General features: G+C 34.4%; 1 protein-coding gene across 4 annotated transcripts; it reads right to left on the bottom strand.

Moving 5' to 3' along the window:
• Positions 1-24: 24 nt before the first annotated feature.
• On the bottom strand, positions 25-27,977 carry LOC145973122 (solute carrier family 2, facilitated glucose transporter member 1). Of its 4 annotated transcripts, XM_083102321.1 has the most exons (8): positions 21,645-21,719; positions 18,546-18,577; positions 18,089-18,148; positions 17,570-17,593; positions 4,049-4,147; positions 3,215-3,779; positions 2,685-3,085; positions 25-2,576 (listed from the first exon to the last, which is right to left on the bottom strand). In XM_083102321.1, the coding sequence occupies exons 2-8, from the start codon at positions 18,564-18,566 to the stop codon at positions 2,229-2,231; spliced, it is 1,518 nt and encodes a 505-aa protein (XP_082958447.1). In that variant the 5' UTR covers positions 18,567-18,577; positions 21,645-21,719; the 3' UTR covers positions 25-2,228. The 4 variants fall into 4 exon arrangements, with proteins under 4 accessions (XP_082958447.1, XP_082958446.1, XP_082958449.1 ...); XM_083102320.1 differs by lacking the exons at positions 17,570-17,593; positions 18,089-18,148; positions 18,546-18,577; positions 21,645-21,719 and adding exons at positions 26,350-26,535; positions 27,836-27,977; XM_083102323.1 differs by lacking the exons at positions 17,570-17,593; positions 18,089-18,148; positions 18,546-18,577; positions 21,645-21,719 and adding an exon at positions 14,012-14,414.

Raw genomic sequence — 27,977 nt, 5'->3', positions numbered from 1 at the left:
AGATACATTAATAGAGATATACTCTGAATTTTGATTAAATGTATATTTATATAGCGAGTACCATTTCACATACAAATGATGGATTACAATATACAGCGTTACATTTTTCGATCAATACAGATACCAGGGGCACTCACTCTCTTTCTCTCTTTTTTCTCTCTCTCTCTCTCCTCTATAAGAATTGATAAATTTATTTATAAAAGAATCGTCTAAAACTAATTACTAACTGCGTTGCAAAAACTTATACGATAATTAGCAATCAATTAGCTAAAGATAAATGAAAAGTTGGTATTATTTACAGTTTTGCGACAAAGCAAATCGTGTTCGATTATTACACTTCAAATACATAGTATTCGTCTCTAGGAAAGATTGCTAGATAATATACATATAATAAACTTCATAAATTTTGCTCCTTGAATATATAACAATAAATACATTTCAAATAAGATAAATGAATATCGAAGATTGATTTTTATTTAGAGCGCATTATTATAAGCAACTTAGTTTTCCTTTCGTTTTACAGTAAAAATTATTTTAATACATTAATACTAAATCGATTATTATACAAATGAGTATTCTTCGAGATGTGGACACAGCGTAGAAACAAAAAAATACAATACCATCTGCAATTTATAAGATAACAATCAGTTCCTGAGTTGCGTTTAGTATATGTATCGTATCGCACATTTTTTTCCTTATACATATATATGAAATTAATCTAAATATTTTAAAAATATATATGATAACATTGATATTCCTTCTTAAACGTTAATCAACTCTACGTGCATATACATAAATATAATATTATTTTCTCTATGCTATACTAATCTTTACATTCCTGTATTTACAATAGTATTTTAACACATTTTGTCGTTCCCATTCGAATAAAACTTGCGCTTCCGGTTTATGTAGTAAAATATTCTCCAAATTTCTATTATAAATTATTTCATATAAAAGCAGTTAATATACTCCTTTGCTCACGAATAAGGTCTATTTACATTATACGATAAAATATGCAACAAAATATTTCTACAGAGATGCAATGCGAATAAATAAATTTATATATCTATAATATATAAATTTATTTATTCGCATTGCATCTCTGTAAAGATGCGATCAGATAAACATATTTATATTTATGAAATTATATTTTGTCATATTCATGTTATTGTTCTATTGTCGTATAATGCGAATCGATACTAATTCTTCCTTTTCTTCAACAATGATTATTTCAATTTCTTCTATAGTAACGCGAGATGCAATTATATAGTAGGAACACAAGCTTTTTCTCACGCGCTATTATAAAATCGTTATTCCATAAAAATATCCCAATTGTACTCGTTATTATGATACTTTTAAAACATGATATATTATCTCGTGTTATTCTTCGTATAAAAAAAATTCATCTAGCAGAGCGATACATATCTGAATGAAAATGAATCGGACGTTTTCGAACATAAAGATAAAGTCAGACACCACGTAACGTTCTTCCAACATTATACTCGATCTAGAGGTCTTTTTGTGACTAGAGTTGTAATTTTTTGTATCGTGACGTATATCATTGTTTCCGATATAAAAACAAATCAATGGTCGAAAAGACTTGTTGAACGAATCGCGTTCTTTGTGTTGGTCTTGCGCCATTTCGATTGCTCCTTATTTTTGCGATAACTTTTTCTCGCTATGGATGCAACATATATATATGTATATATATACATATATATATATAAATATATAGGAACTAAAATTATAACTGTATAACTTATAAATCAGGCACACACTTTTGTAAAAGGACTTGCGCGCGCCATCCAACCCTTGAAATATTTCACTTCGTTTTTGCACAACAAAATTCTCGAATCAAATAATTAAGAATAAAAAGAATGAAATAGTTAAGTAATAAAAAAAAGTTAAAATTTTCGGATTTCTCCCAATAGTTGGCACTACTACATGAATTACGTTAGATACCGTAACGAGCGTTGCGATTATACGTACGACAAGCGTTCAAACGATCGAATACCAATCCGATGAACTTTCATACAGCGCGTTAGACAGAATGTTGGAAGCGCTTTGATAGACCGTAGATAGAGTAAACCATGTGTCGCTTTCGCCGAGCCGCTGAGTTCCTCGATAGAAATGGAGACAGAGAACGCACTCGTCGTTCAGATTTCGTGCCAATACAGATTTCGTTCTTTCAGAAACCATTTTTTTCTCATTTTCTTTTATGATTCTCTTCATTGATACGATATTTGCCTAAACATGCTGCTGATTTCTTCCATGGTCTTGTTCTTCGTCTCCGGCACTTTCTTGTATATGAAGAGCGTGAAGAACAATTGTAGCACAGCAAAGATGATGAACACGTAAGCGCCTAATGCCTCCTGCAGCGGTAAGAAGCCGATACTGACGATGAAGTTCGCGGTCCAGTTTACGGCAATGGCAATGGAAGTGGCGGATGGACGGGCGGATTGATTGAACAACTCGGATACCAAGAACCACGGAATGCTTCCCGGTCCAGTTGCGAACAAGACGACAAACATGATGACGAGTACGATCGAGAAGTATGCTGCGGTTTGCGATGTGTCCTAAAAAAGAAGCGCGAAAATAAACTTGATTGTAATTTCAACTTTCTTTTTCGAACATCATTTTAATTTACATCTTCCGTGATCCCAATCAAAGAAAAGAATACTTACAGCGAATACGAGACAAATGGAGAGCAGAACAGTATCCAAAAACATGCCAGCGAATCCAATCAGGAGCAATGTTTTTCTACCCGCCTTCTCTACCAACACTAGAGAAATGATAGTCATGAAGACATTCATCACGCCGACTCCCATGGTAGCGTTCTGCGCAGCAGTTTTGTTCAGCTGTGCCATCGTGAAGATTTTGGTTGAGAAAAACATGACAGCATTGATGCCAGATAGTTGTTGAGCAAACATAATCATAATGGAGATGAAAAGCGGAATGCGGAGCGCCGGATTCACAAACAGTTCGCGCATGGTAACTTTCGGTATCAATTTCATAGACTCGTATTCTGTACGCATCTCCTCCATCTCGTCATGAACCTCGATTGTTCCGCGTAGCCAAGACAGCGCTGGGAAGAGAAAAAGATCTTTGTGAGAAAGAGCAGGACAAAAGACTCGGCTATTCTTATTCGTCTATACTTTTATAGGCCGTGTCCTCCACGTTCTTACTATTCATAATCTTTTATTCATCCGTTTACCTTTTTGCGCGTCCATGTCCTTGCCACGACTGAGTAATAGGTACTTGGGGCTCTCAGGACAAAGCGGTAGCGTGCATATTTGGAAGATTGTTGGCACTATCGTCAGGCATAGCAGCAAGGGCCATTTATCGGTGGTGCCGAGGACTTGTTCCAGGCCGAGAATCTGCGATACTAGGATCGAGATGGTGATGACCAACTGGTAGACCGTGCCTACGGCGCCGCGTAAATGCACGGGCGAGATCTCGGCCAAATACATTGGCGCTAGACCGGCGTTCAGTCCGGAGTTTATACCGATCAGGAATCTACCAAAGATTATCATCTCATAGCTGCTCGCCGCTTTGGCGCTACCCTCGAAGATCACGGTAAGCAGTACTAGAATGTTGTTCAGCAGCAGACCGCCCTTTCTTCCGAAGCGATCCGCGACCCAGCCTATCAGGGAACCCCCGATCATCCCGCCGACGCAGAATATCGATACCGCCACCGACCAGATTAATGTCACTTCCGACGGACTTGGCGGCACACCCGTGCGATTCATCTTCACTTGGCTGATCCAGTTCTCGATAAGCTGGATAAGAACATTAAAACATTTATTCATCATCTTTCGTTTCTTATTCTCGTTGTAGTTTTATTTCAGACGTCAGGTTTACAAATATTTTATTATTAAATTATTTTACGACTCCGCCGTGACTCTGACATAATAATAAATATCGAAATATTATCGCTATGTTAGGAAATAATCGTGAATGTAACAGATTTGGACTCCGGTATTACAAATAATCAATGTAAGGCGTTGCAAAATGTGCCTTACAATTACATTGATGCGAAAATTCGAACCTGTTGAGGCGCGTTAACCACACCAGTGTTGTATCCATGCTGGAACGATGAGCCGAGAGCGGCTGCCGCGATAGCGAAGGCTAATCGGCCATTGAGACCCTGCGACAAAGAAATTATATCTCTATTTTAAAATTATGATAAGAATATTTTACACACAAAGAAACATTAACACATTAATAATTAACGTACATAAAAATATAATGTATACATTATTAACACGTAAGATAACGCATTATTTGTCAAATTCGCGAATAATTAATCATATAAAATATAAATTCGCATTAAATTCATACATTAAACGTTTTTCGTTCGAGATGGAACATTAAAATTCTTGAAAAAAGATGAAAATGTATTTTAGGAACATTTTTTCGAGAGAAATATCCACTGATAACGATCTTGAAAGAATCATTCGAAATGCATGACATCGTTGCTCTTTCTGAAATGCAGATGTCGATAATGCCGATAAGATGTGCGGTATATTAATGAAGCGATGAATATGCAACGTGTGCAAGTATAATGGGATACATTTTTCGACACCGAGGGTCAAGTCGGAAGAATCGAGCATCTGTGTACGCAGAGCGAGATCTCATTCAGAACATTATCTTGTACAGTATAACGATTCTTTGTCACGGTTTAAATTGAAGCGTGATATATCTGTCTCTTTCTAAAACACTCGAAAAGGAAGTTACTGCCATTTCACAAAACCGGATCTTTTGTGATTTCGTTCTGTTTTTTTTTTCTTCTTCTAAAATATTATTCATAAGAAAACGAATGCATACCGCTTTTCTCAGATATGGCACTTCGTAATCGGTCGATTTTATAGTCATCCTGTCAATGGCTCGTCTGATACCAAGATATCTCACACTTTACTTTCACCGTTCGATTCGCGATAGACGAAAAAAAGGGAGAAAAAAATTGCGCGCGTCGCGTTAAATCGTTTGTTCCTGACTTCGATGTCGTTCTCCAGTGTCTCCGAACATGTGCCAAAGACTGCTGGGTCGGTACCCCGTCGAACGTTCTTATACTAGGAGACTCCGCGACGCACACACACGCCCATGAGCACATGTGTGACGCACACACGCACGTTTCCACCCGGAAGGTATATGTAAAAGTATATCTATCCCTCTGTCTCTCTCTCTCTCCGCGTCTCTCACTCCACGTGTGTATGTGTGTGCGAATTTAATACGGCGCTACAATGTTACGCGACTATTTCTTTTTCCTGCTGGATGTACATAGCGCGACAAGTATGTACACACGCACGCTATTCCCATGGAGAGCTGATACTTGGAGTTCCGGCGCGGGGACTTTGTGTGCAGAGCAAGCAATGGCGTAAGCAGCGCGTACAAGTATTTTATTAATACCAATCTATTTATAGCACTCAATGTTAAGTTATATATTAGAAATTTAATCGAAGAAAAAAGAATCAATTTTCAATAATTCTTTGTTAGAATCAATTATTTAATCTTACAGGTGCGTGAATTTTACTCTTAAATAAAAAATTAATGAATTTATTTATTATTAATTAAATAATTAATTAATTGTTCGTGGGCTGTTATTTATCTACATCAATCATTGATGTCTAAAACCGACAGTACTCAATGTTATGTCGTTTCATTAATAATATCAAGGGAAGACACGTGTATCTTGCCAACGTGTATCTCGAATCATACAGAATAAATGACCTATTCTCGCGCGTGGAAAACGTAAAAATTGCAGGGTCACAATGGGACGACGCGAATAGCAAATGAAGCGCATAATCATCATAATGTCCGCAGGCGTGTGTTCACATATACATAGGATAGCTCGCATAAATATTTATCGGCGCATTTTTCGACAATATCTCCGCGAATCTTTTCTTTGACGTCGGCAGGTCCGATAGCCGAGTGCACTTCGTACGGCCATAATCCACGGAGCATTCGTTAACGTCAACATTTACAATCACTTGTACTATGCACTGGTGCGATAGTAATTGAGAAATTCTACTTGAGTGTCGATCGCGCATCTGGAACTTTAGACTCTTCTTCTAAAAAGGAAAAGGAAAAAAATATAAATATCGTTATTGACAATCTCTATATCAATATTCACTCTTTAGTCGCGCTTCCTACTTTGTTCCTCCCTCCCCTGTTTCTTCCTCAAAGGTCTTTGAAAAGGTCTACTTTGCTTCTCAGTAAGTTCTCAATAAGAAAAGTTTTATAAGATTATATTTTGTAAGACTAAATAAATAGTTTGCGCAAACTGCAGCTTCCCATTTCATCATCTACCTTTTTTGCATGAGATGATTCGAGTTTTGTAAAATTTACATAAGCATCAAGATCAAATATCTCGTCTCTGTCGCGAGCACTAGAAATATTTAATTCACGCGCACGTCCTACACATTTACGATGTAATAATTATTGGAGTTTGCGATGGACGCAGGTAACAACTCTCTGAGCAATGTTACACTATGTACCGAGAGAGAAAAAATAATTTGTACGTTATCTCGTGCTTTTTTATGCGCTGATGCAAATGAAAAACTCAAAGTTTGCGCAACGTCTTCGAGTCTCGTGATGCACCACCGGTCATTTCGGATTTTTTCTAAAAAAAAAAAAAGAGGAACACGTTCTATCGCAACACAAGTTGTTGAACTACGTAAAAAATCAACTGTTTCATACGTTATGCATACATTTCTTTCCTTGACCGATTCAAAAACCGAGTATTATCTCCAATGACATAACAGAATCGCAATAATAACAATGAAGAATGATACAATACATTTGAGGCAATAGTTCTCAAGTAGAAACAACTGCTTGAAAATGCAAAAAAAAAAGCGTTACGTAAAGGGGCACTTGTAGCGCGAATCTGAATCTCAACTCGCTGCTTAAACATCCATTATTAATGAAGACGGAAGCGATACGATGTTTTCGATTAAAATTATACGCGAATCAATAAATAGCTGTATTGAAACGCGCTCATCCACAGTTAAAAAACAATTTAATTAAAAAAAGCAATTTCTATTTATCTATGTACAGTAGGCGCCAATAATGCCTTAACATATGAAATTGGTCGCATTCGGGATTAATAATGACTAGATATTATTAAGTTATTATTAGTCTCGAATGCGATCAATTTCATATGTTAAGGCATTATTGGCGCCTACTGTACATACATATCATGGAATACCTAATCTCTTTGAAATCAGAGAATTACTCTTAAAAATCTGCCAAAAACGTGAAATAAAAAAAATATATTTAATGATATTTTAATATAATTTAATTATATGTACTTAAAAATATTCTCTCTCTCATATATATCTTAAATTCTCTTTCTTTCCCTCTCTTCTCTTTTTGTTGGCTGGATTAAAATAAATAGAAAAAAAAAACAAATATATATTCAACATTGATAAGATCTTTGTTTACAAGAAGATTAAAAATCTATAATATGGAATGAAAAAAATTCTTTCATGCTATGCATTCGCAATTATCGTTAAAACAAAAAAGATATGCTTAGTCAAGCTGAAAATATAAATAGCAAATGTGCTTCGTGCTTATTTTTCCACGATGATATTCATTAACAGCGTATATCATGAACTTGATACAGAGGCACGACCGAGCAAATTATCAATGCTAAAAAGAGCCTATAGCTTATCGACGCAAGGTCGCTATTAAATATTTAGCGCTAAGGATGCTAATTTCTACGTTAGGTTAAAAATGTAAATATAGAAAAAAGCGACGATTCATCGAAAAATGAAATAATTTCTACGATACACTAAAATGTGGGAAAAGTAGAATACAAAGTATTGTGGGCGAAGAGGAGGAGATTTCGCACAGTTTAATTAATCAAGCTTTTATTGATGGTCGAATAAATAACGTAATATTCATTTTTCATCTAATTTTCTCTAATAGTATCTTAATGACGCAGTTATAAACGCGGTCAACGTCATACACGTTGTAAATGCGGTTAAAAATTGATTACCCGCATGTAGTCACGATTTTGTTCAAGAAAGTTGACTGGTGGGTTCAATTAAGGTACAATCCCCGGAGCTAATTGGTGAAATCGCGTTGTATTACTAGAAAATTGAACGATATTGATCGCACATAAGGCACAGACAACATAAATAAAGCGATCTAGCTCACGGTCGACGAATGTACGGTTGTGAAACCTTGGAAACGACGTGAATTCGCGTTTCCGCGTTATTTTCCATTGTATGTCCTCTGATTTTCTTTAACCCATTCAGACCCTATGTACATAATTATGCACAAAAACTTTAAAATCATGTAAAATAGTTATTTTTTAGAATTAGTTTCCCTGCGATCTCTCGGTGGACTAAATAATAATAAAAATAATAATAATAAAAAAAATAATAAATAATAAAATAATAATAATAATAATAATAACATATAATTTTTTACATTACCAGAAAAAATTCAGGTCTGAATGGGTTAAAACTTTTCTATATTAGAAATTAAGAATTTATCTTAAAGTTATTACACTTTATCTAAGAATGAAGCCCGTCAATCCCTTTTAATTCAGTTGTCCTTTTGAACGTGATACTTACGAATTTTATTTCTTTTTTATTGCAAAATTCATGAAAAATTTTCCATTTAACGACAGAATGAGTTCTTATAAGAAAATGAGCGAATTAAAATAAATTGACAGGAATATATTTCGCAAAATTGAAATTCTAATCCGGGACAAGACATGCGGCGGGAAGTGACTTTCAAATTCTTGGATCTTTTCGCAATTAAAATATTCTCTAAAGCAGAGAGAAAATTTCGAGTTTAATACGAAACTTTATAAGAACAAAAAAGATATGGTTTCCAAGATCTTCGAGGTTGACGGTCATGATTCATATCTTAAACACTCGTGACTCTGGTATCTTAAAGATTTAACTCATATGATAAAATTTCATGTGCGCATTCTATAAAAATATCAATAATTTTTATTTTAATTCAATAATCAATTTTACCTAAAATCTCCCTTTTTTCCATGAAAATACTATAAATAAATAAATATTTTACATATTTATATAAAATTTTTAAGAATCCATTATAAAATTTTATTCTGCGATATAAAACAAATTTTGCTATGAGTCAAAATGACGTAGCGTTCGTCATATTTGCAATTGTTACGCAGTTCGCTGTACAAAGGTTAATTCCTGTTTGATATCTAACATATTGCTCGTTATTTTTTGCAAAAATGTAAGCTTTTCCGTCATTCATCTAACGCACTTAGATAATAAACCATGACTATTTGATCAGAGGCGACGCCTATGACCCCCCGTCGTTTCAACGTCTGGTCGACGTCGGTCCGTGCGTTGCGTGCGTTGCGTGCGTTGTAAATGTGCGTGTATACGCGGCCTCTACTGTTACATATGTGCGTGACCACTACGGTCGTGTCACGGATATATAAAGGGACATTTTTGTAGCAAAATTCCAGACCGCCATGACGTATCATGTCTCAAGAACGACCTATTCGCTCGCGCGTGTGTACGTGTGTGCGTGTGTGCGTGCACGTCACGAGATCCTCTCACATTGGCCGTAATGAAGGCACGTCGCGCTACGGTTGGCGCAGCCGATGGTCGAGCCCCCCATTAGAAAGAGAAAGAGAGGTATAAAGAGAACGGCGGCGGTGAACGAGAAGGGAACTCGTGTACTAAAAATAGCATACGCATATGCGCTGCCTGTTTTCGAGACGCCGTCGTCCAGTTTACTTCGGTCGAGTCACTAATTTCGCCGCTCCTTGCGAAAAACAAATAGCCGTGCCTCTGTAACAAGGTCCACAATTATTTCTAGGATACACGGTTCTGTCCCTTTCGATTTTTCGAGACAATCGGAGTCGTCAAGTCCATCGGTTTTGGAGCTCGAAATCTCCGAGAAATGGGAAACTCGTGGCGCGAATCTTTTTCCCTTTTTTCCACTTACATTTCTTCAATCTTGTCAATAAAAAAATTTACAGACATTTAATTACATAATGTACAAGTATATTGAATAACAGAAAAAATATTTTTATAATGATTTTTTAAATATATAATTAATTTAATATATTATTTTAATGGTTTTTTAAATATATAATTAATTTAATATATTATTTTAATGGTTTTTTAAATATATAATTAATTTAATATATTAATTTAATATATTACTTAATTTAATTATTGCGTTATTGTTTTTAATTTTTTATTTTATAATAATTTTATTTTAATATGTAATATTTTTCGTGAGAATAATATTTGAAATATAATTTACTTCTCTCTCTTTCTCTCTCTCCCTTTTTCTTTCTGCTTTTTAATGCTCTCCAAAGATTGATATGGAAATAACTCTATATATAGATATAGTACCACTCTTTTATCTCCCTTTTTAAACTTCTCTTGATATAACATTTAGCTTTTATTTGAAGATGAGGGTAGATTTTGTGGGAAAAACTTTACTGAAATAGAAGTATTATTGTCCTGTCATTAAACAATAGAAAATACTTGACCTAATATCTCCCTCCCCTGTCGTGAGGAAATGTTAGCGAGCGATCTGTACAAACGAAAGTTGGCATTCGAAGTGTAATCATTTCACGTCGAGGAAATTATATCAAATTGGACAAAGTCCATTGTTGTTCATATTGTTGGAAAAAAATGATTTAAGATTACTAAAGTCTATGCATAAAAATATATACAAAAAATATAAAAGAAAATAATAAGTAATATACAGAACGTTGAAGGCTAAAATAATTACTTTCAGAAAATATTAATTGGTCACTTTGAAAAACTTACGTTCTGATTTATGAGAACATTCAAGAGAATTATAAGAGGTCATCATCACTGTCACGACTATCTAATTGTCAACATTGAATAATATCTCTTTGATTGGATTTTAAAAACAATTTAATCTTTCATAGCATAATCGTTAATATAAAAATCACATTCTCAATAACCTAACTACATCACTTTTTATTTGTTTGATATCTATAACGAATAAAACTCAAATTATATACATGCATACACACATAAGATTTTAAATAAATTAAAAATTCTTCTGATAAAAATTCTTATGATATGTACATATATTATATGACATGCACATATATTATAAATGCTTCTAAAAAATATATAAGCATTGAATTAAACATAAAATAATTTTAAATTCCTTTTTAAATTCTATGAGAATTTTAATAAATATTTTATACAATTTTACAATTTTTAACATTTCACACTCTTTCAATTCAATTCAGTTCATAGCTCAAAAATAACTAATGAATACGAAATCAACAGTTTTTTAATTTGACCCCTTTTCTGCCTCTGATAAAAAATATGTTTTTAAATTTGACCTTTACTTTATCTGATCAAAAAATAATGCGAAACATTTCAGATACTCTCTGCAGGATAAACAGAGATCTCTCCGCGCTATGGAGATTAGCCGATTTTGCAATAGACGTGTCAACGTAACGCGAACGTTTCTTGTGCAATCGCGATATGATACCTACATCGGTAAAATAGACTGTAAGGATTTAATAACGATGCGCATTATGATAATAGCGCATAATTTTTTTCCTTGAAAGACGCGAAAAAGAATTCCACGAGGATGACGAGGCGGCGCTAATCTCTTTAGCAACGTTAGCCATTCTCTTTTCAAGTGTCATGAATATCTTAAAACAAGAAATGTCGCGTATAGACTCAATTAATGTTCGCATCCTATTCCGCATGAATAATAATGTTCCAAAGCAACTCGATTACGACCAGCGAGATCAGATTCCAACTTTTGCCGAACAATTTTCCATCAAAATTTTACGCTTATCGCTCCATATGTCGTACATAAACAGAGCCTGACGGATTTCATTAGAGCTTTCGAGTAGAGATCTCGTTACTCGTATATTGTGTTCAAGGAGCACTGACGAGATACTTCCTCCGTTTTTGATCATTATCAAATCGGAGCCAATCGTCGCGCAGCTCAGAGAACCGTCTTTATACAGCGCATTATCTCTAAACATGTCAAATTTTTGATACAGAAAGCTCGCCAGATGCCAAGTGACTGTTTAATGTCTTATTTGCAAAATTGCTATATGATTAATGAGATATTTTATGGCTTTTTCAAGCTGTGTTCAAGTGTATATTAAAAATCTCTTTGAATAAACGTACGTAACATACGTTTTAATATTCATTATGCTAATTCATATTAGCATAATTTAATGATAAAACAAATAAATATAATTGATTCTGCAAAAAGTCTAAAAAAATATGTTGTAAATATTAAAGCAATAAATAAGGAAAATACATGTAATACATGTTTGTATTGTTTCATGATTATCATTTGCAATTAGATTCTTATTTCTCTTTAAAATTGATTATTAAGTTTTTGCTGAAATTAAAATCAGATTATATTTTCGGATGTAAAGATCTCTATCAGTTTTGCGAAAACACGTTTATGAAACCTCGAAACATTTAAACAAACAGCGGTTGGGACTCGTGAAATAAAGATTTATATAATTTCTATTATATTAGATTCTTTTTAATTTGAATGAATTGTAACGAAGAAAGCACAGAATATATTGAATGTTTGATTAAAGTCTGAGTCTTTCGATAAACTCTAAACGATATATCTTAAGTCGCTCACAGTGTGTAGTAGAGATTTACAGAAAGAATGATCATCACAGTGTACAAATATTTGGTACGACGTATGAATATGTATAAATATTTCATAGGACGTACAAATATTTGTACATAAATATATTTGGTGTCTCATTTACAAATTAATTAATCTGTCAGTCCTTCCTTTACTTACGCTAATTGTCTCACACACACATATACACACTTGCCATTTTTATATTCTCACTTTCTCTAACATATTTTTTTAGACGTATATATACTCCTGGACAAAATTAACGCATAATTTTTTTTCACTTTTTTTTTTTAATTTTTCGTTAAAATTTAAATATCAGCTTTTAAAGAAAAAGTGAAAAAAAATTATGCATTAATTTTGTCCAGGAGTATACATCTTCAATTACGTATATATTATATTATTATGTATTTGTTTTAAGGGAAGTAGTCCCGTTGTATGCGAAAAATAATTGAAAGAGATACGTTAGCTCTTATGCCATTTTCTTTTTGATTTTTTGAAAGAGATACATAACTCTACTACTCTACTACTCTACTATTCTATTACTATTCAATATTATATGCATAGAAAAAAGACAAATTTCTAGAATCTTATAAATTGTAAATTGAACAGAATGTTCGATGAAATCGATGAATTAAAATCATACAATTAACATACTCGACAAGTCTGTTTGACTTCAATATACAATGCCGAACGTTCTACCAAGTGTTTTTTTCAGTCATATATAATATATGTCAACGATATAGCTTTCCTCTCGAATATTTTTCTCTCAAATTCAGATATATTTTTAGACACAGTAAATTATTTATTCTCACGATATTTACACTTACATTCGTAAATATTTATTCGCGCCAATTTTTAACTTGAGAACAAGGCGGCTGTAAGATTTTTATCGTCATGTTAAAAACGATAGCTATGATTCGAAAATATATTCAGAGTCGATCTTCTCGCAAAGTTTTATTTCGATTCTCCTGAATATTTATAGTTCATAATCTTATTCGTTCGTTTGTTTTCAAGGTTAACCTTTAAAGGAACCTCAATGATACGACATATTTATAATTTGTTTTTATACAAATATGTTTACTCAAGTTAGGTTCACCGCATTTTATGATATATTTAATATAAATTATAAATTTATAATTTCTTCTCGAATAAATTTATAATCGATTTTCTCGAACAAATATGCTAAAGTTTTTAAAAAATAATAATTAGAAAATGAAAAATATCTCTCGCGAATCAGAAAAATTCGAGGATCAATCGCAAATTCGATCGTCGGATCCGGCTATTAAATTTCTCCGTTTATTTTGGAACGCACCGTGTATATATACATTTATTTTAGACATAAAAAAAGCAAGATGTGTCTTCTTTCATTCGAGAATTTTACCTTGAGATCCATGTTTAGAAGCAAATAATCCGAGCGAATAGTCCACACTATGCTTCTCTTTATCTCTACCTTTTTTGTCCCGCTTTTTCCTTCTATTCCTTTCGAGAGTCGCAGAGATTTTTTCTTTTCCTGTCACGAATACCTTCTCCTCGAGATTTTATACCAAATCCACCCGAAGAAATCAGCGGCGGCGACTTCGAAAGTTTGCTTAAACGAAGAAAAATCCCAAAGACAATGACCCGAGAACAAGACCTGCGTGTCACGGTCACGAGTCCGCACGACTGCCGCCGATATTCGTGCGATGGCCTATTCAAAGCCGATTTTCAAAAGACCCCGCTCTCCAGGGTGTCCCCTCTCCCTTCTGGACCGATACGACAGCGCGATTGGACGAACCCCGCCGACTGGATCCCAACACGATGAACGTAAACCTTTCACCGTCCCACGCACCCCTACGGCGTTGGGGGAGGGGAACCGCCCCACTAAACGAAAAATATATAGCGAATCCCTCCAAGGCACGTTGCATTCGAGGTGCGAAAGTTGCCGGCGATCTCTCGATAGCATCTCGCGAATCGCCGAAAGTAGCGATGAGAGAGAAAGTCCTTGATAAACAACGATAATGATGGAATTTTTATGGCTCTCTTATTTTTGATCGTTAATTAATTTTGATTACCACTAAAGATACTTAATAATTTTGTGCATCAAGGGGACAAAGAGGAATGTTTGAAAATTGCGCGTAGATTCGCGACATGCAACACTACCGAGACGACGTATTGCAGTCGTATGTACTCGTATTACGGAAAAAGGAGTGTTTGTGGGCGGATAAATCGATACGAATAGATAATAACGAGATATAACGAGATATAACGAATAGATATAACGAGAGAGAGGGAGAGAAAGAGAAATGCGCATTTATTATTAGAATAATTAGGATATTAAAAAATTTTTCAACAATTCTCTCATATATCTCTATCACGATTATTCTCAAAGTATTCTCGTCTACACGCACGGAACAACACATAATATTCCGAAAATATTCTGTGGACCATTCACTTCGATTCTGGTTCCAGTTCCTCGGAATATTGATGATCCTACGAGCCTAAGCAAACACTATACGCGCGCGTTTTGCCTCGTTTTAGAGAAGAAAAAAAACGCAGATGGGAAGCACACGCATGGCATTCGTAGTCGGAGCATCTGTAGTCCTTGCACCTCCTCTGCCTCTTTTCTTGTGAGAGCGCACTTCGGCCTGTGTACACACGATACCGGACGCGGCCCGTTAATGACAGTCAGTCTAGTCACGTCGGTTACGCGTCAATTTTACAATTAAGCCGTATTGAAGGACCACTTCGTCGCGCATCCCGGCGCACTTGGTCGACTTCGAATCGCCTCGTTCCGCCTTTCGACACAGTACACTCGCTCGGCATAATAACGCCATTCAAAAAGCATTAAATGCATAAGCGTTTGTAAAAAAAATTCGTCCGAGAGATAAAATATTTAATTTTATATGTGTCGATAATCCGAGAACACGTGGAACTTCATTAACGTTTATAATCTTGCAAGTCACCTCCGCTGCATTTTTCGAAGATATCGTCCGATTGAGAGATAGAGATGGAAACTTTTTTAGTGATATTTGTCTGAGACCTGACATGAATAAACAACAATTTATCATTATCCAAAATATGTTGCCATAAATATTTAGTGAATGAAAGCTAAAAACGCTAATTACTTAAGATGTAATTCAATGTAAAAATAAATAAATAAATAAATATATATATATATATATATATATATATATATATATATATACAGAAAAAAATGAGCTAGATATATTATCTTATACAGAGATAATATAAAGATGATATTGCAGAATCATATCTTAAATAATCGTATAATGTTTGCGCATCGTTTTTTCTTAGATATTCGAGAAGAAAATTATATATTTTCCATTAATATAAAAGGCTTATAAATATGTTTTTTTAATAAATATGAATCGAGTGATAGATAAATTTCGTGTATAAAAAATTGCGATATAAAGAGAGTTAATTAAAAAATTAAAGAATTAATTTAAAAAAATTTCTTTTCCAAGAAATTATAATTTTTTTTCTAACGTGTCGATGAAGAATTGCAATTAATATCGATCGAATTAATATCGAATAAGTTCATACAGATAGATACTGCTCGCTATATTAAAGACAATTATTATCAATTGCCGCAATACGGCGGCTAGAATTGACGCACGATCTAATTTGCATGTAAATATCGGTGATTCAAACGCACGTGTCCATCGTTCCTATCAGTAGGAATCATCAAAATATTGCGTTCACGATATTCAATGTTTCTCCGTTAAAGCAGATGTGTAGAAACACGCTATTAAAATGATGTCTCAATTTATCAATTTAATTTTTAAAAAAATTTAGATATTTTATCGTTAAGCAATGCAATTTATACCAAGATAAAATTTACTTGTAGAAAATTAAGGCTCTATTTAAAATCTCATTTGTACAATCTAATCTTCTATATTTAAACTGTTACAAAATTATACGTTACATAAGTTTATTGCTGTGTCAATTAATAATAATAGTTACATTAAGATAAAAAATACAATACTAAACGTATCGATCTGAATACTGTGTCGAAAGCTAACTTCTATCACAACACATTGTCTAATTTTATTCAATTTAATTTTAAAAAAAATTTAGATACTTTGTCGTTCTTAAGCAATGCAATTTATACCAAGATAAAATTTACTTGTCGAAAATTAAGGCTCTATTTAAAATCTCATTTGTACAATCTAGTCTTCTATATTTAAACTGTTACAAAATTATACGTTACATAAGTTTATTGTTGTGTTAATTAATAATAATAGTTACATTAAGATAAAAAAATATAATACTAAACGTATCGATCTGAATACTGTGTCGAAAGCTAACTTCTATCACAACACATTGTCTAATTTTATTCATAAAAATTTAATGCCTCTAAAACGTTTTATCGTTGGCAAGTTGCCGCAAGAGAGCGATATTTGGATAGTGTTTCTCTCTCTTTCTTCATCTCTCCTTCTGTTTCTCTAATCACCGAAATTTCAACACATTGCCGCGATAAAATGTTATCTCTCATGGACTTTGAAATTGCGTTTTAATTTGCTGAGAATATATAATGATAATTATTTGGATATTATATTTGCCGTTACAACACATGTAATTTAGTATGGTGATATATTATATTCACCAAATACTTATCTTATCGTATTATACTTTATTTCGTGTCTCGTCTCCCCCGCGGTACAGAATGTTTATACGCATCTGAAATATCTATCAATGTGTACTCAGCTATACACACAGAGAGGTGTCTCGCGCTTACTGACACATCTGACAGCATTCCGCTAATGGAACGAGACCTCGCGATAATTCGCGAGTCAATGACTTTGGTGAGATATCAACAACGCGCTCTTTACGCGCGCGCGCATTATTCCCCGCAAGAAAGATGCATACACGACATTAAATAATTCGCTTTGCCATTGAGGCATATCATGACAAATACATTATATTAGCTGATACTTACCCAGTCCTTATCGGCCGTCGAGGACTGTGTGCAAGAAAAAGGAAGATATGAGAAAAAGAATTGAGATTATTTTGTAATTATTTTGTAAGTAATTTCGTAAGCGAGCGAAAAAATGTTATCGCGATTTGAGTTTATTACCACACAAGGTGGATAAGCGTTCAAAAATTACACCATGTAATTTTATGATTTCCTCTCTCATTAATTTATTTTTAATTCTCGAGCATGGATCATATTTTTTATATGAAAACGATGTATAAATTAAAGAGTGGACAGAGATATTTCCTTTTACAATTTATAACAAAAATAAAATGGAATCATTATTTTGTCAGCCATTCCCTAAAAATTGATTGGATAAAATTTGACATTTGGAAAATTTAATTAAATAAAATTCGACATATTGAAAAATATTTGTCATATCTTGAAATTTTACAATACCAAGTTCTTACATCGTTTACTCGATTTACCGCGCAAATACACGATCATACTCGAGAATCAACATATCGCAGAAAGATGAATTACCTTCGGAGCTGGGGCCAGTGCCGTTGGTGTCGCCGCCTGTTCCTGAATATCATCGTTCGACTAGAGAGCAGAATGTTTAATTATAACAATCTTGTGTGACGTACACGAGACGGAGACGTAGGAAGTGCAAGGCTGCATTTAGAAGATTCAGCGTAATATTGAATTTTCTCGAGAAAATTGAGTTTAATTCATTCGATTTGAAATTTAATTTTTCAGAATCTTAAAATATCGAGTTGAAAAATGGTCATATTAAATTTTTATTCGTATTCTTCGTTTTATTCTGCAAATGCTCTCTATCATTGCTGTATAAATAAGAGATAAAGAAAACGTGAAGGTTCTTAATTTTGCCCTGCATGCCATTAATTCCAATACATAAGTTCCGCATACAAACGTTTGAATTTTTGACTACGTCTCCGATGAATGCGAGAGGATCGCGCTGTTAAATACAATAACATACCTTTTCCTTTTCCACACCCATTGTATAGGCAGCTTGAAAGAACAAGAAACAGACGGTTGGTTAGTAAAATTCTAAGAAGCGCAAATTGTATTAAATACATACATCTCTGCGATATCTTTTTTATGCAGATATCGACGAGAACCGAGAGACTGTCAGTATCAAATATACAGGGTAGGCCATTTTAATCTACGCACTGAAATATCTCAAAATCCATAAGTTTAAGACAAAAATGTTTCAGACAAAAGTTGTATGGTTTCGAGGGGGCCATAAGAGGGGATTGTTAATTGCAAATTACATATTTTTGGGATTGTTAATTGCAAATTACATATTTTTGGGATTGTTAATTGCAAATTACATATTTTTTCTTCGAAACAACTATGTGTTTTCTTTACATCAATTGATTTCTCTCATTATTTTGTACATAAAAGTATTAAGGTAAGATAATCGAAAAATGAATATTTTACAAGATATTTTACGGTTTATGTAAAATTAAGAAATGGTTTCAAGCCTTATAACTCAAAAAGTACTTGAGGGAAAAATATTTTATTATAGTGTTTTGGAAAGCCCTCGAGAGATAAGCTACAAGAATATGCAATAAAAAATAGGGGGTTCCATTTAAGAAATTGAAGGTGACCTTCATATGACCTTCAAATAACTCTTCAAGGTCAAACCAATGGTACCCTCTTATGGCCCCCTCGAAACAACATTTAATACAACTTTTGTCTGAAACATTTTTGTCTTAAACTTATGGATTTTGAGATATTTCAGTGCGTAGGTTAAAATGGCCTACCCTGTATATAAGAAAATAAATATAAGAGTTATTTCGCGACGATAAAGAGTATCTTCGGAACCTTTGATAATCCGTCAAAATATTTCGCAGAATACAATATCGACTAAAGGATGGATAGTCGTCTGTATCGCTGGAGGTATGATGCAATATAAAATAAAAATACATAAAAATAATAAATGTGAACATGATGCAATGCAAGTAAGGAGGATATGAGAAAGCGATATATTTTGATATATCTTTAAAATTACGACAGTGTATTTGCAAATTAATAATGAATCTGTAATAAGTTTGATATAAATTTTTGTGATAATATAAATTCATTTTATGGAAATTCATGTTCTATTCGTATTATAAATACATCCGAGGAGAATTCTTGTGATGCAATTTGACAAAAACGAGTTGTATACATATATTGCCGACGAAGAATTATTGTAATTGAATAAAACTATGATTAATCTCGATTTCTGTAAAATTGTTATTTCTTAAAATGTTTTTTGTTAAAATAAGTAAGAAACGAGAATATCTTACACGTGTGTTTTTGTAACGGATTCATGAAATTCCATTTGGAAAAAAACTCAATCTGTCATTGCATTGTCAATAAAGAATGACGCAATCAAGTTCTTGTCATTTCATTATTCTTCTCCTTCGAATAATTTTATGCAAATCCGAGCGATTAGGCGAAACATTTACTAAGCATGCCATGACTTGAACATGGATACGTGATAAAACTTGAAAATTGTCGACGTCGATGTTTCAGAGAGGAGAAATGATAAAAAAATTATATAAAAATGAAGATTTAGAATTATCTTTTCTGATTCGGAAAAAAAAAACACAAATAATTATACTACATCTCCGTGATTTTTATGAATATACTTTGAAATGTTTTCTTTACACTTTCTTTACAATCATATTTTTAAAGTGATATCGCTGTTTACCATTATCGAAATATTTCTTAATGCGGGATTAATCGCGGTGGTGCGAGAGCTTATTGGTCTGCTTGATTGCTAAATCTCATGTCACTTGACTTTTTTTAAAAAGAATTCTTAAAAAGATATGTGGCTTATAATGATACTCCTATCATGACAAGATGAGTAAAAAAATGCAATGTGTATATAATATTATCATTCCAAAAGAGATAAATAATGCGTTTCTGAGAATTTGATTTAAAAATACAATCTTGATTAAAATTTCTTTTTATCAATATTTACTCTTTCAAGTGAAACGACATATATTTCTTTCCTACATGTTTTTTGGATTATATAAGAAACAACTGAGATATCCTAGTTGCCTCAATTAGATAAAACATCCTGTATCTTTTTGTGGAATCGGCTATAATAGAATCTTCTATATTTATATAGTAGAATTGACGTCAACAAAAGTGAAAACATACGCGTTCGTCTAAGTAAATTTGATCACAATTAATAATTATCCGATAATATGCACTTGTTATAATCTGTTTAATTATCAAAGATAATTTCATTTATGCACCTTATAGTGTAGTGGAAATGTAATTATATTAATAAAAAGAATTTTATCCACATCGTATCTTCTGTTTGTCAGGATATTTTCGTTGATTTCTAAATTGGAAAACACTTTACGATATTTACGAATATGTCCCATGTTGCGTGTAACAAAACAAGATGCGAACAACACGATAGTGTTATGTAATGAAGTATTATAAAATATCTCGCATGCGCGTGGACAGTACTCGTTAATTCGTTAGACTTTATCCCATTCTTGTTTTTTAAGAAAGAAAAAAATATATTTATTTCGTAATCGCGATGCTCGTCCAACTCCGCGGAAAGACCCGACCGAAATCACAGCAAAGGTCAAACGTAAAGGTCAACGAGTACACCTTTCACCCTGTTCGCCATAAATTCATGATACCAATATCATGGAAAAACTGACGCTCGATAATCGTTAAACGAACCTCGAATCCGAGACTAGTGTAATCTTGACAAACAGTTCACGGGTGAAAATTCGAGTCCTAAATTCCTAAATTTTTCTAACGCGAGCACATACAAGGATATGTGAACGAGTATAAAGGATCTCAAGTATCCCGAGTTTCATTTGACCCGAAACTACGAAGCAACGACTCGAATTCTACTAAACTGGAACGGATAAGGTCAACCTCGACCATTGTAGTAACCGTGACGAACGTAATTCGACTCTCGAAGGGTTGGAAGTATTCTTTGAAAAGTATTAACACGTGCGTTCAAGATGTAACGAAATCCGCGATCCATGTGCAGTCGTTGTTCCCGGCTCGTTTTTTGACAGAAAACCACGCATAGAAATATGTGGGAACTCACCTTTCCAGACGCAGGTGAGAGACGGGTGGGATTCGTCTATTCTGAGCGCTCGATTCGATCCTCGTGCGCCTTAATACCCTCCAACGGATAGGGGTTGGCGCAGCTGGCGCGTCGACCGACCTCGCGGCGCAAGCGCACGAATATTTTATCCCCTTATGCAACCCCTCTTGTGCCCAACGGAAAAGAGCTTCCCGCGCGCGCCGAGTGAATCGAGAATTGCGTCATTCACTGGATTTTGGACCGATCGTTAAAATAGTGACGTAGAAAATGGCGGGATGGCTGATTATTTTGAAAGGTACAACTACGAGATGCTGTTTAGGAAAATTTTTTAATGTCTCGGTGAACGAGAAGAAATGTTTATTACGTTTAATTTCCTTCCCTCTTCCCTTCCTTTCAAATATTAAAAATTGGCTTGATTTCAAATTGCCTAAAAACATCCATATAATATTTCTAGAGGACACTTTTTTTGAAAATGTGTTATATTAAATATGATGTAATAAAGTAAAGATGTAGAAATTTTTGTAACACGAAGTGTTTTTCTTTCGATGGGCCAGTTTTGATAGAAATTTGCATATTAAGAATCGAAAAAGATTTCTTTGATAATAATTGCTGATAAGCGAGTTATGTAAGTAATGGTTTATCAATATTCGCTGATAAGAGACAGATCAAACATAAACAGAAGCGGCTGTTCCGCTGCTGAATCTCTCTGGGAAGACATAAATTGCGTTCTTGGCGATACAAGATATTACTCGTATTTCCAATTTGAGGAAATATATACGGGGAATAAAAACGAGACACGCGCACCTCTCGTCCTATGTGACAAGATTCACGTCGCGCCAGCATCCAGTGACGTCAAGCGTCTGTGGAACGGTGAGAGCTGGCATACGGCCACAAATGCGATATCATTGCATTGACTAAACTAAAATGTAACTGCACATTCATCTTGTTAGGCCGATATTACATTTGTCGTACGACAAATTTTTTAAGCACATTGATTGGCTGCGGGATAATAATTTTTTGAATCTTTAGAAACTTTCTATCCCGCAGCCAATCAATGTGCTTAAAAAATTTGTCGTACGACAAATGTAATATTAGCCTTATCCCGGATGTTGCGGTTGGCGCGACACTTGGGGAAAAAATTACACGCCCTTTCTCAAGTCCTAGCCGCATGATCGCGAATAAACCGATTACACGCAATGCATCGTGACATTTCATCAAAATTGTCTCGCGAAAAATAAAATCAAACTATGAAGACATACTCTAAACAGATTGTTTTGTCTGCTTAATAAATTAATTGTGAATTATGTATCTCTCTTTTTTTCGAAAAAATACAAAATGTTTTAAAGATTGATCGCATGTGCCTTCCTATTTTTTTCTCCACTTCGCTCTCTATCCAATGAAATTATATTCGCAGTTGGTAATTTATTACATTTACTACTTCATTGACGTCGATGCTCGATATATCTACCGAATAATCTCTTTATCACTTTCAATCTGTCGCGTTGAATGAATGAAAACAAATGGAAATCGTAATCGATCACACGATAAGAGACGATAATACATTAATGCATAATTAAAATCTTCATAATTATATGCGATATTTGAGAAACGTGCGTGTAATTTTTATTAAACTCGTGATATCACGAAATTATCTTAATTTCCAAGATAATGGAAATAGTTAAGATATATAGAGATAATTAGAATTTAAATATCTAATATTAATGTCGTAGAAAATGCGAGGAAAGAATTAAATTAAAATGACAAACCTACTAAATCTATTATTATACATCTATCTATTTTGCATTTTTTGTGCAATATATTTTCCATCTCTTTTTTTTCAAGAAAAAGCTGAAATATATATATGCATATAAATTTTTTTAAATGCTAAAATTATGCAAGAAAATGTCGCATACGCCTACCGAAAAGAGCCAATCCGTGTGCTATCTTTATTTCCGTGTACTTCGCCGACGAGCACGTAATAATTTTCTATTTTTACACGAACCCGCGCACGCGTAAATAGGCTAATATCTCGGTTCAGTTGTAGAGAGACGTCTCGGAGCAGTTTTCGTCCGATAAGACGAGACGATTTCCTTTCTCATGCCGGAAAGAGAGACAGGAGACGGATGATTACGTGCCTCCGCGCACACCCACCAGATCAGCCAATAAGATGCCTCGACGACGGAGCGTTCTTCGTCCAAGAACGAAGGTGCATTCTAATCTTTTGATGAATCATTTGCAACTTTATATTCCTCTGTCTCGAGATAAATGACAATAAGTGATGCAACTGCTAATGCAGTGAAACAAAAATACGCGCGAAAATCAGAGATTTCTGTAGAATAATTAAAAAAAAAAAAAGAAAGAAAAAGACTTTAAAACCGAAAATATTGGTTGTATAACAATCGGTTATATTTTAACAAATTCCTGGGAACTTCAGTCTTGATACGTTCGCTTACGTCATCGCAAGCCCGCGAGAATCCACCTGTTGAGGCGAACGCAGCGTGGCACGCGCGAATAATAAATAATCGTCGCGTGATATCGCGAATCTGCGGGACTATTACTGTCAAATTGCATACACGTATATACGGATACGAACGAGAGAACGGCAATAGTAACCTTCGCGCGCGATTAGCGCGGAAATTTTATCGAGCGTCAATGTCGTATCTGCCGAGAGATACGCATCGCTTAATCAGCCGCGATACGCAACCGCGAGCATATATTAATCGAATGCTTTGAATTCCATTAAACTCGGGTCAAATGCGCGCGAATACAAGAAACGCCTCGCCTCGCGTATTGCGTCATTACTCGCGGGCAAACTTCGTCGACTGTGTCTCGTTGCATCCACTGGCGTAACTCGATAGAAAGATGGAAAAAGAAAAAAAAGGAAGGATAAAAAGTCGAAATAAAATAATAGAAAAAAATAAGCAGGAAAGAATAAACTTGTGCGCGCGATGAGAGACAATCTGTTGGCTAGTTTTTTATATTGCTTTACATTATTCGACAGGATTGCAATAATAGCGAAATATAATCCAAAGCCTAGAGAACATATTAAAGGAGAAGGCAGTCTATCAAATTTTTCAGTAGTCGCGAATGTGTCCGATATGTTTATTTACGTCAATGATTGCAACAATGGGGATATTACAAAATTATTGGTCGCAGTTGCTGAGGTCGGATTGACCATGACGTAAGATGATGCGTTAGAGAAGGCAACAATATTGGTGACACGATTCGTGGACGTGCTTAACTGCAGTCTCATTTCTCGAGGTTAATCGCGCAATCTCCTCTTTCGAAGAGCGAGAAAGTTAAAATAGCATGTCCGCGTGAATGCAATTCGAATTGAGATCATTCATTTAGATCCTCGTCAAACGATGAGGATCTGGAACCAGGCGAGAATTGTTAAAATCTCGAAACTCGAAATGAAGAAAATGGCAAAATTCCCTAATAATTACATGAGCGTTAAATGACAATTATGTTAACAAATATGAAGAAGAACAAGAGAAAAATGTGAGAAGGAACTAATTTCACACGGCAAAGAATTATTGCGCGTGACGCATGCGAATCCTTGCCAAGAGTCTGACGTGATAATCTCATCTCGATGCTTGTACTCCGGGAAAATTCCTGAGCACAATGTACGCGAACGCGTGTTTACACATCAATTAAAACAATTGACAATGTTTAACGGATGTTTTCTCGATGACAGAGTGTAGTCACGAGAAGTCGCGATGTTACTTGTTTGAAAAAAATAATTTCGTCGCGCTCATGCTAATATTTTTTAGAGTTGATCTCTCCCTAAAAAATGTACAGATATAAAATGTTTCTCTGATAATCTAAGTCGTGATAAATTGCGCAGAAATAATCAATAATGAGGCAGAAGAATGACACGAATGTTTTTAAACTTATTGTCAGAGATAATATTCATACAAGAGGGAAGTACCACTGACGTTTTAATGTTAAGCGTTAAGTAACGCGCTATAAACGCGTGTTATACTTGCGTGTAATGTATTGCACGTGTTTCGTGAACACAAGAAACACCATCTGCTAAATAAAATTAAACCGACATGGGTCTTCCATCGTACCTACAGCGTCCACAAAATGCGCGCGCGTGAGCGCGAGATGTCCGCCCACTTGGTCTCGAATAACCGCGATTTCAACATTGTCCTAAAAATAGGATGTTTTCCGCTAACGCTAATGTTTTTTGATATAGGTACATTCATTCCTAATTCTCGGTTCGGCGCTCTACGTAAAATATGTATGTATTTATGTTGCCTGGCGCTTAAAACTGTACAAGCATCTTTCTGCAACATACTTTGATACAACGATTATATATTTTCTGATTAGATAGCGTTTCCAAATTTTCACTCTTGCATAAGCAGTTGTTACTTCAACCATTTTGAAAATCCTTGTTTTTTCAGAAAACAAGAAAACACTTTGCAATAGGTATATCCACATAATAAGGATCTAAACGCGCTAGTTTCTAAGAGAGAATATCGTAGTTACGAGCGTTATAATTTAAGTAATGATATCTTCACTTATGTAAAATTGAACTCGTATCATTACCGACGTTTTATCGTAACGGATTCCGCGATTTTTTTACGTCATTTAATTTGCATAATGTTTGATTATGGAGCGCGAGAAGCGTGTGTTTAATCTCACGCAAAAGAACTAACTCTCCGTCCATTTGACGAATGTATCGCAACAAAAGCTTTACCTTTCTCGCTGAGAGCGGTATAGTGGTTTCCCTGGCGTATATCGGAACATCGAGGTCGGTGACGCTGCTGCTGATACTGGGTGCTCGAGAATCGGAACCGCCGAGCGGTACCGTGAGATGCGTAGGCCTCAGAGGATGCGACTCCGCGATGTAGCCCTCGCCAAAATCCTCGTCCTCTCGTTCCATCTGTCGGGAATACAAATGATAGATAAAATCATATAATTATTGAAGATTGTCTATATATATATTTTTTATTTTTTTATAAATTTAATTATATATTTAATATATATTAATTATATATTAATTATATATAAATTATTTAATGTTTATAATTTTAATTTTTTTATAAATTTTTTAAATTTAAACTTTTTTTTCTTTTTTTTCAGGAGGAAGAAAAACAGAATATTGAAATAGAGTTTTGTTTACATATAAAATATATATAAAAATAGTGCGTATATATTTTATTTTTATGTATGTATTTTATATATAAAAAATTCTCTATATTAGATTCTAATTTTCATTTTTTTCTATGTGTGTGAAAAAAATCATGAACATGTATAAAAAAATAAAAAATACAATGATAAATTCGCATACATCTGTATACAAATGTATCTCTAAAAGTTTGCATATGTGACTGTTAATATTGACAATATTTTTCGATAAGCAAATCCGCGCGATTAAAAATACTCGAAAAAACAAACTCGTGATATTGTCACGAGGATCCTCCCTTCCATTACTGTCAATTTTCGTATTTTCTGCGTCGTACGTAAAATTAGCACGAGTAGCAACGACAACGGTACGCTTTCCCTGTCAAGTATTTGGCCGGTGATCAAGGCTAGTAACCCGATGACACACACTCCTCGCACCCGCGTGCTTCTCTTCTTATGCCACGATCATTCAGGAATGATCAGGCGATGAAAAACCTGGCGATTGTTTCGCCAGATCGACTTCGCGAATATTGCCGTCACTTTCATGCGCGTAATTGAATTTTTTACAAAAAAAAATATGTTAAAGAATATTTTTTATCTCTAACACAAGTCTGACCCATAAATAAAGAGTTATGATATAATTATGCACAAGATATACGGTAAAATGTCATAAAATTTGAACCTTGGACGAGAGAACGTTGGAAATTACTGTACGTGTTCTTCGATGATTACGTAGTCTCGAGCAGTTTTTCTCGAGCGGATCTAGTTGTGGACGACAATAATATTAGCGTTTAAATTCTATAGCATCCAAAGCGTACTAAATCCTACAGACGATGGCTTTAGGTCTAAGTATTCTTTATGAATATCCATGCGTATGGCATAATGTTGATGAAGAAAGACAATGTCATGCTTTAAGCATAAATGGAAAAATAAAGCTCTACGATTAAAGTAAACACAATTAAGTGAACAATAACGAAATTGTAGCGTATCACACAAGCGGTAATCCTTAGATTCTGCTTGGGAGACAATCATAAACTTGGATCTCGGCGAAAGATTACCTCGGCGAAGATCTCAGGTGAAGGTGATCAAGAGAGTAAAATCCGACGTCTCACGAGGGATCCTCGGACGATCGGTGGAGACTACCGGGATTCGGTAGTCGGATGCTTCACGAGATAAAGATAGAAAAAGAGAAACAGGGTC

Source organism: Camponotus vicinus, unplaced genomic scaffold, assembly GCF_025532165.1.
Source record: "Camponotus vicinus isolate PSW18456_S1 unplaced genomic scaffold, iyCamVici1.0 SCAF_6, whole genome shotgun sequence".
Taxonomy (NCBI): Eukaryota; Metazoa; Arthropoda; class Insecta; order Hymenoptera; family Formicidae; genus Camponotus; species Camponotus vicinus.
This window is presented reverse-complemented; position numbering and strand designations above follow the sequence as displayed.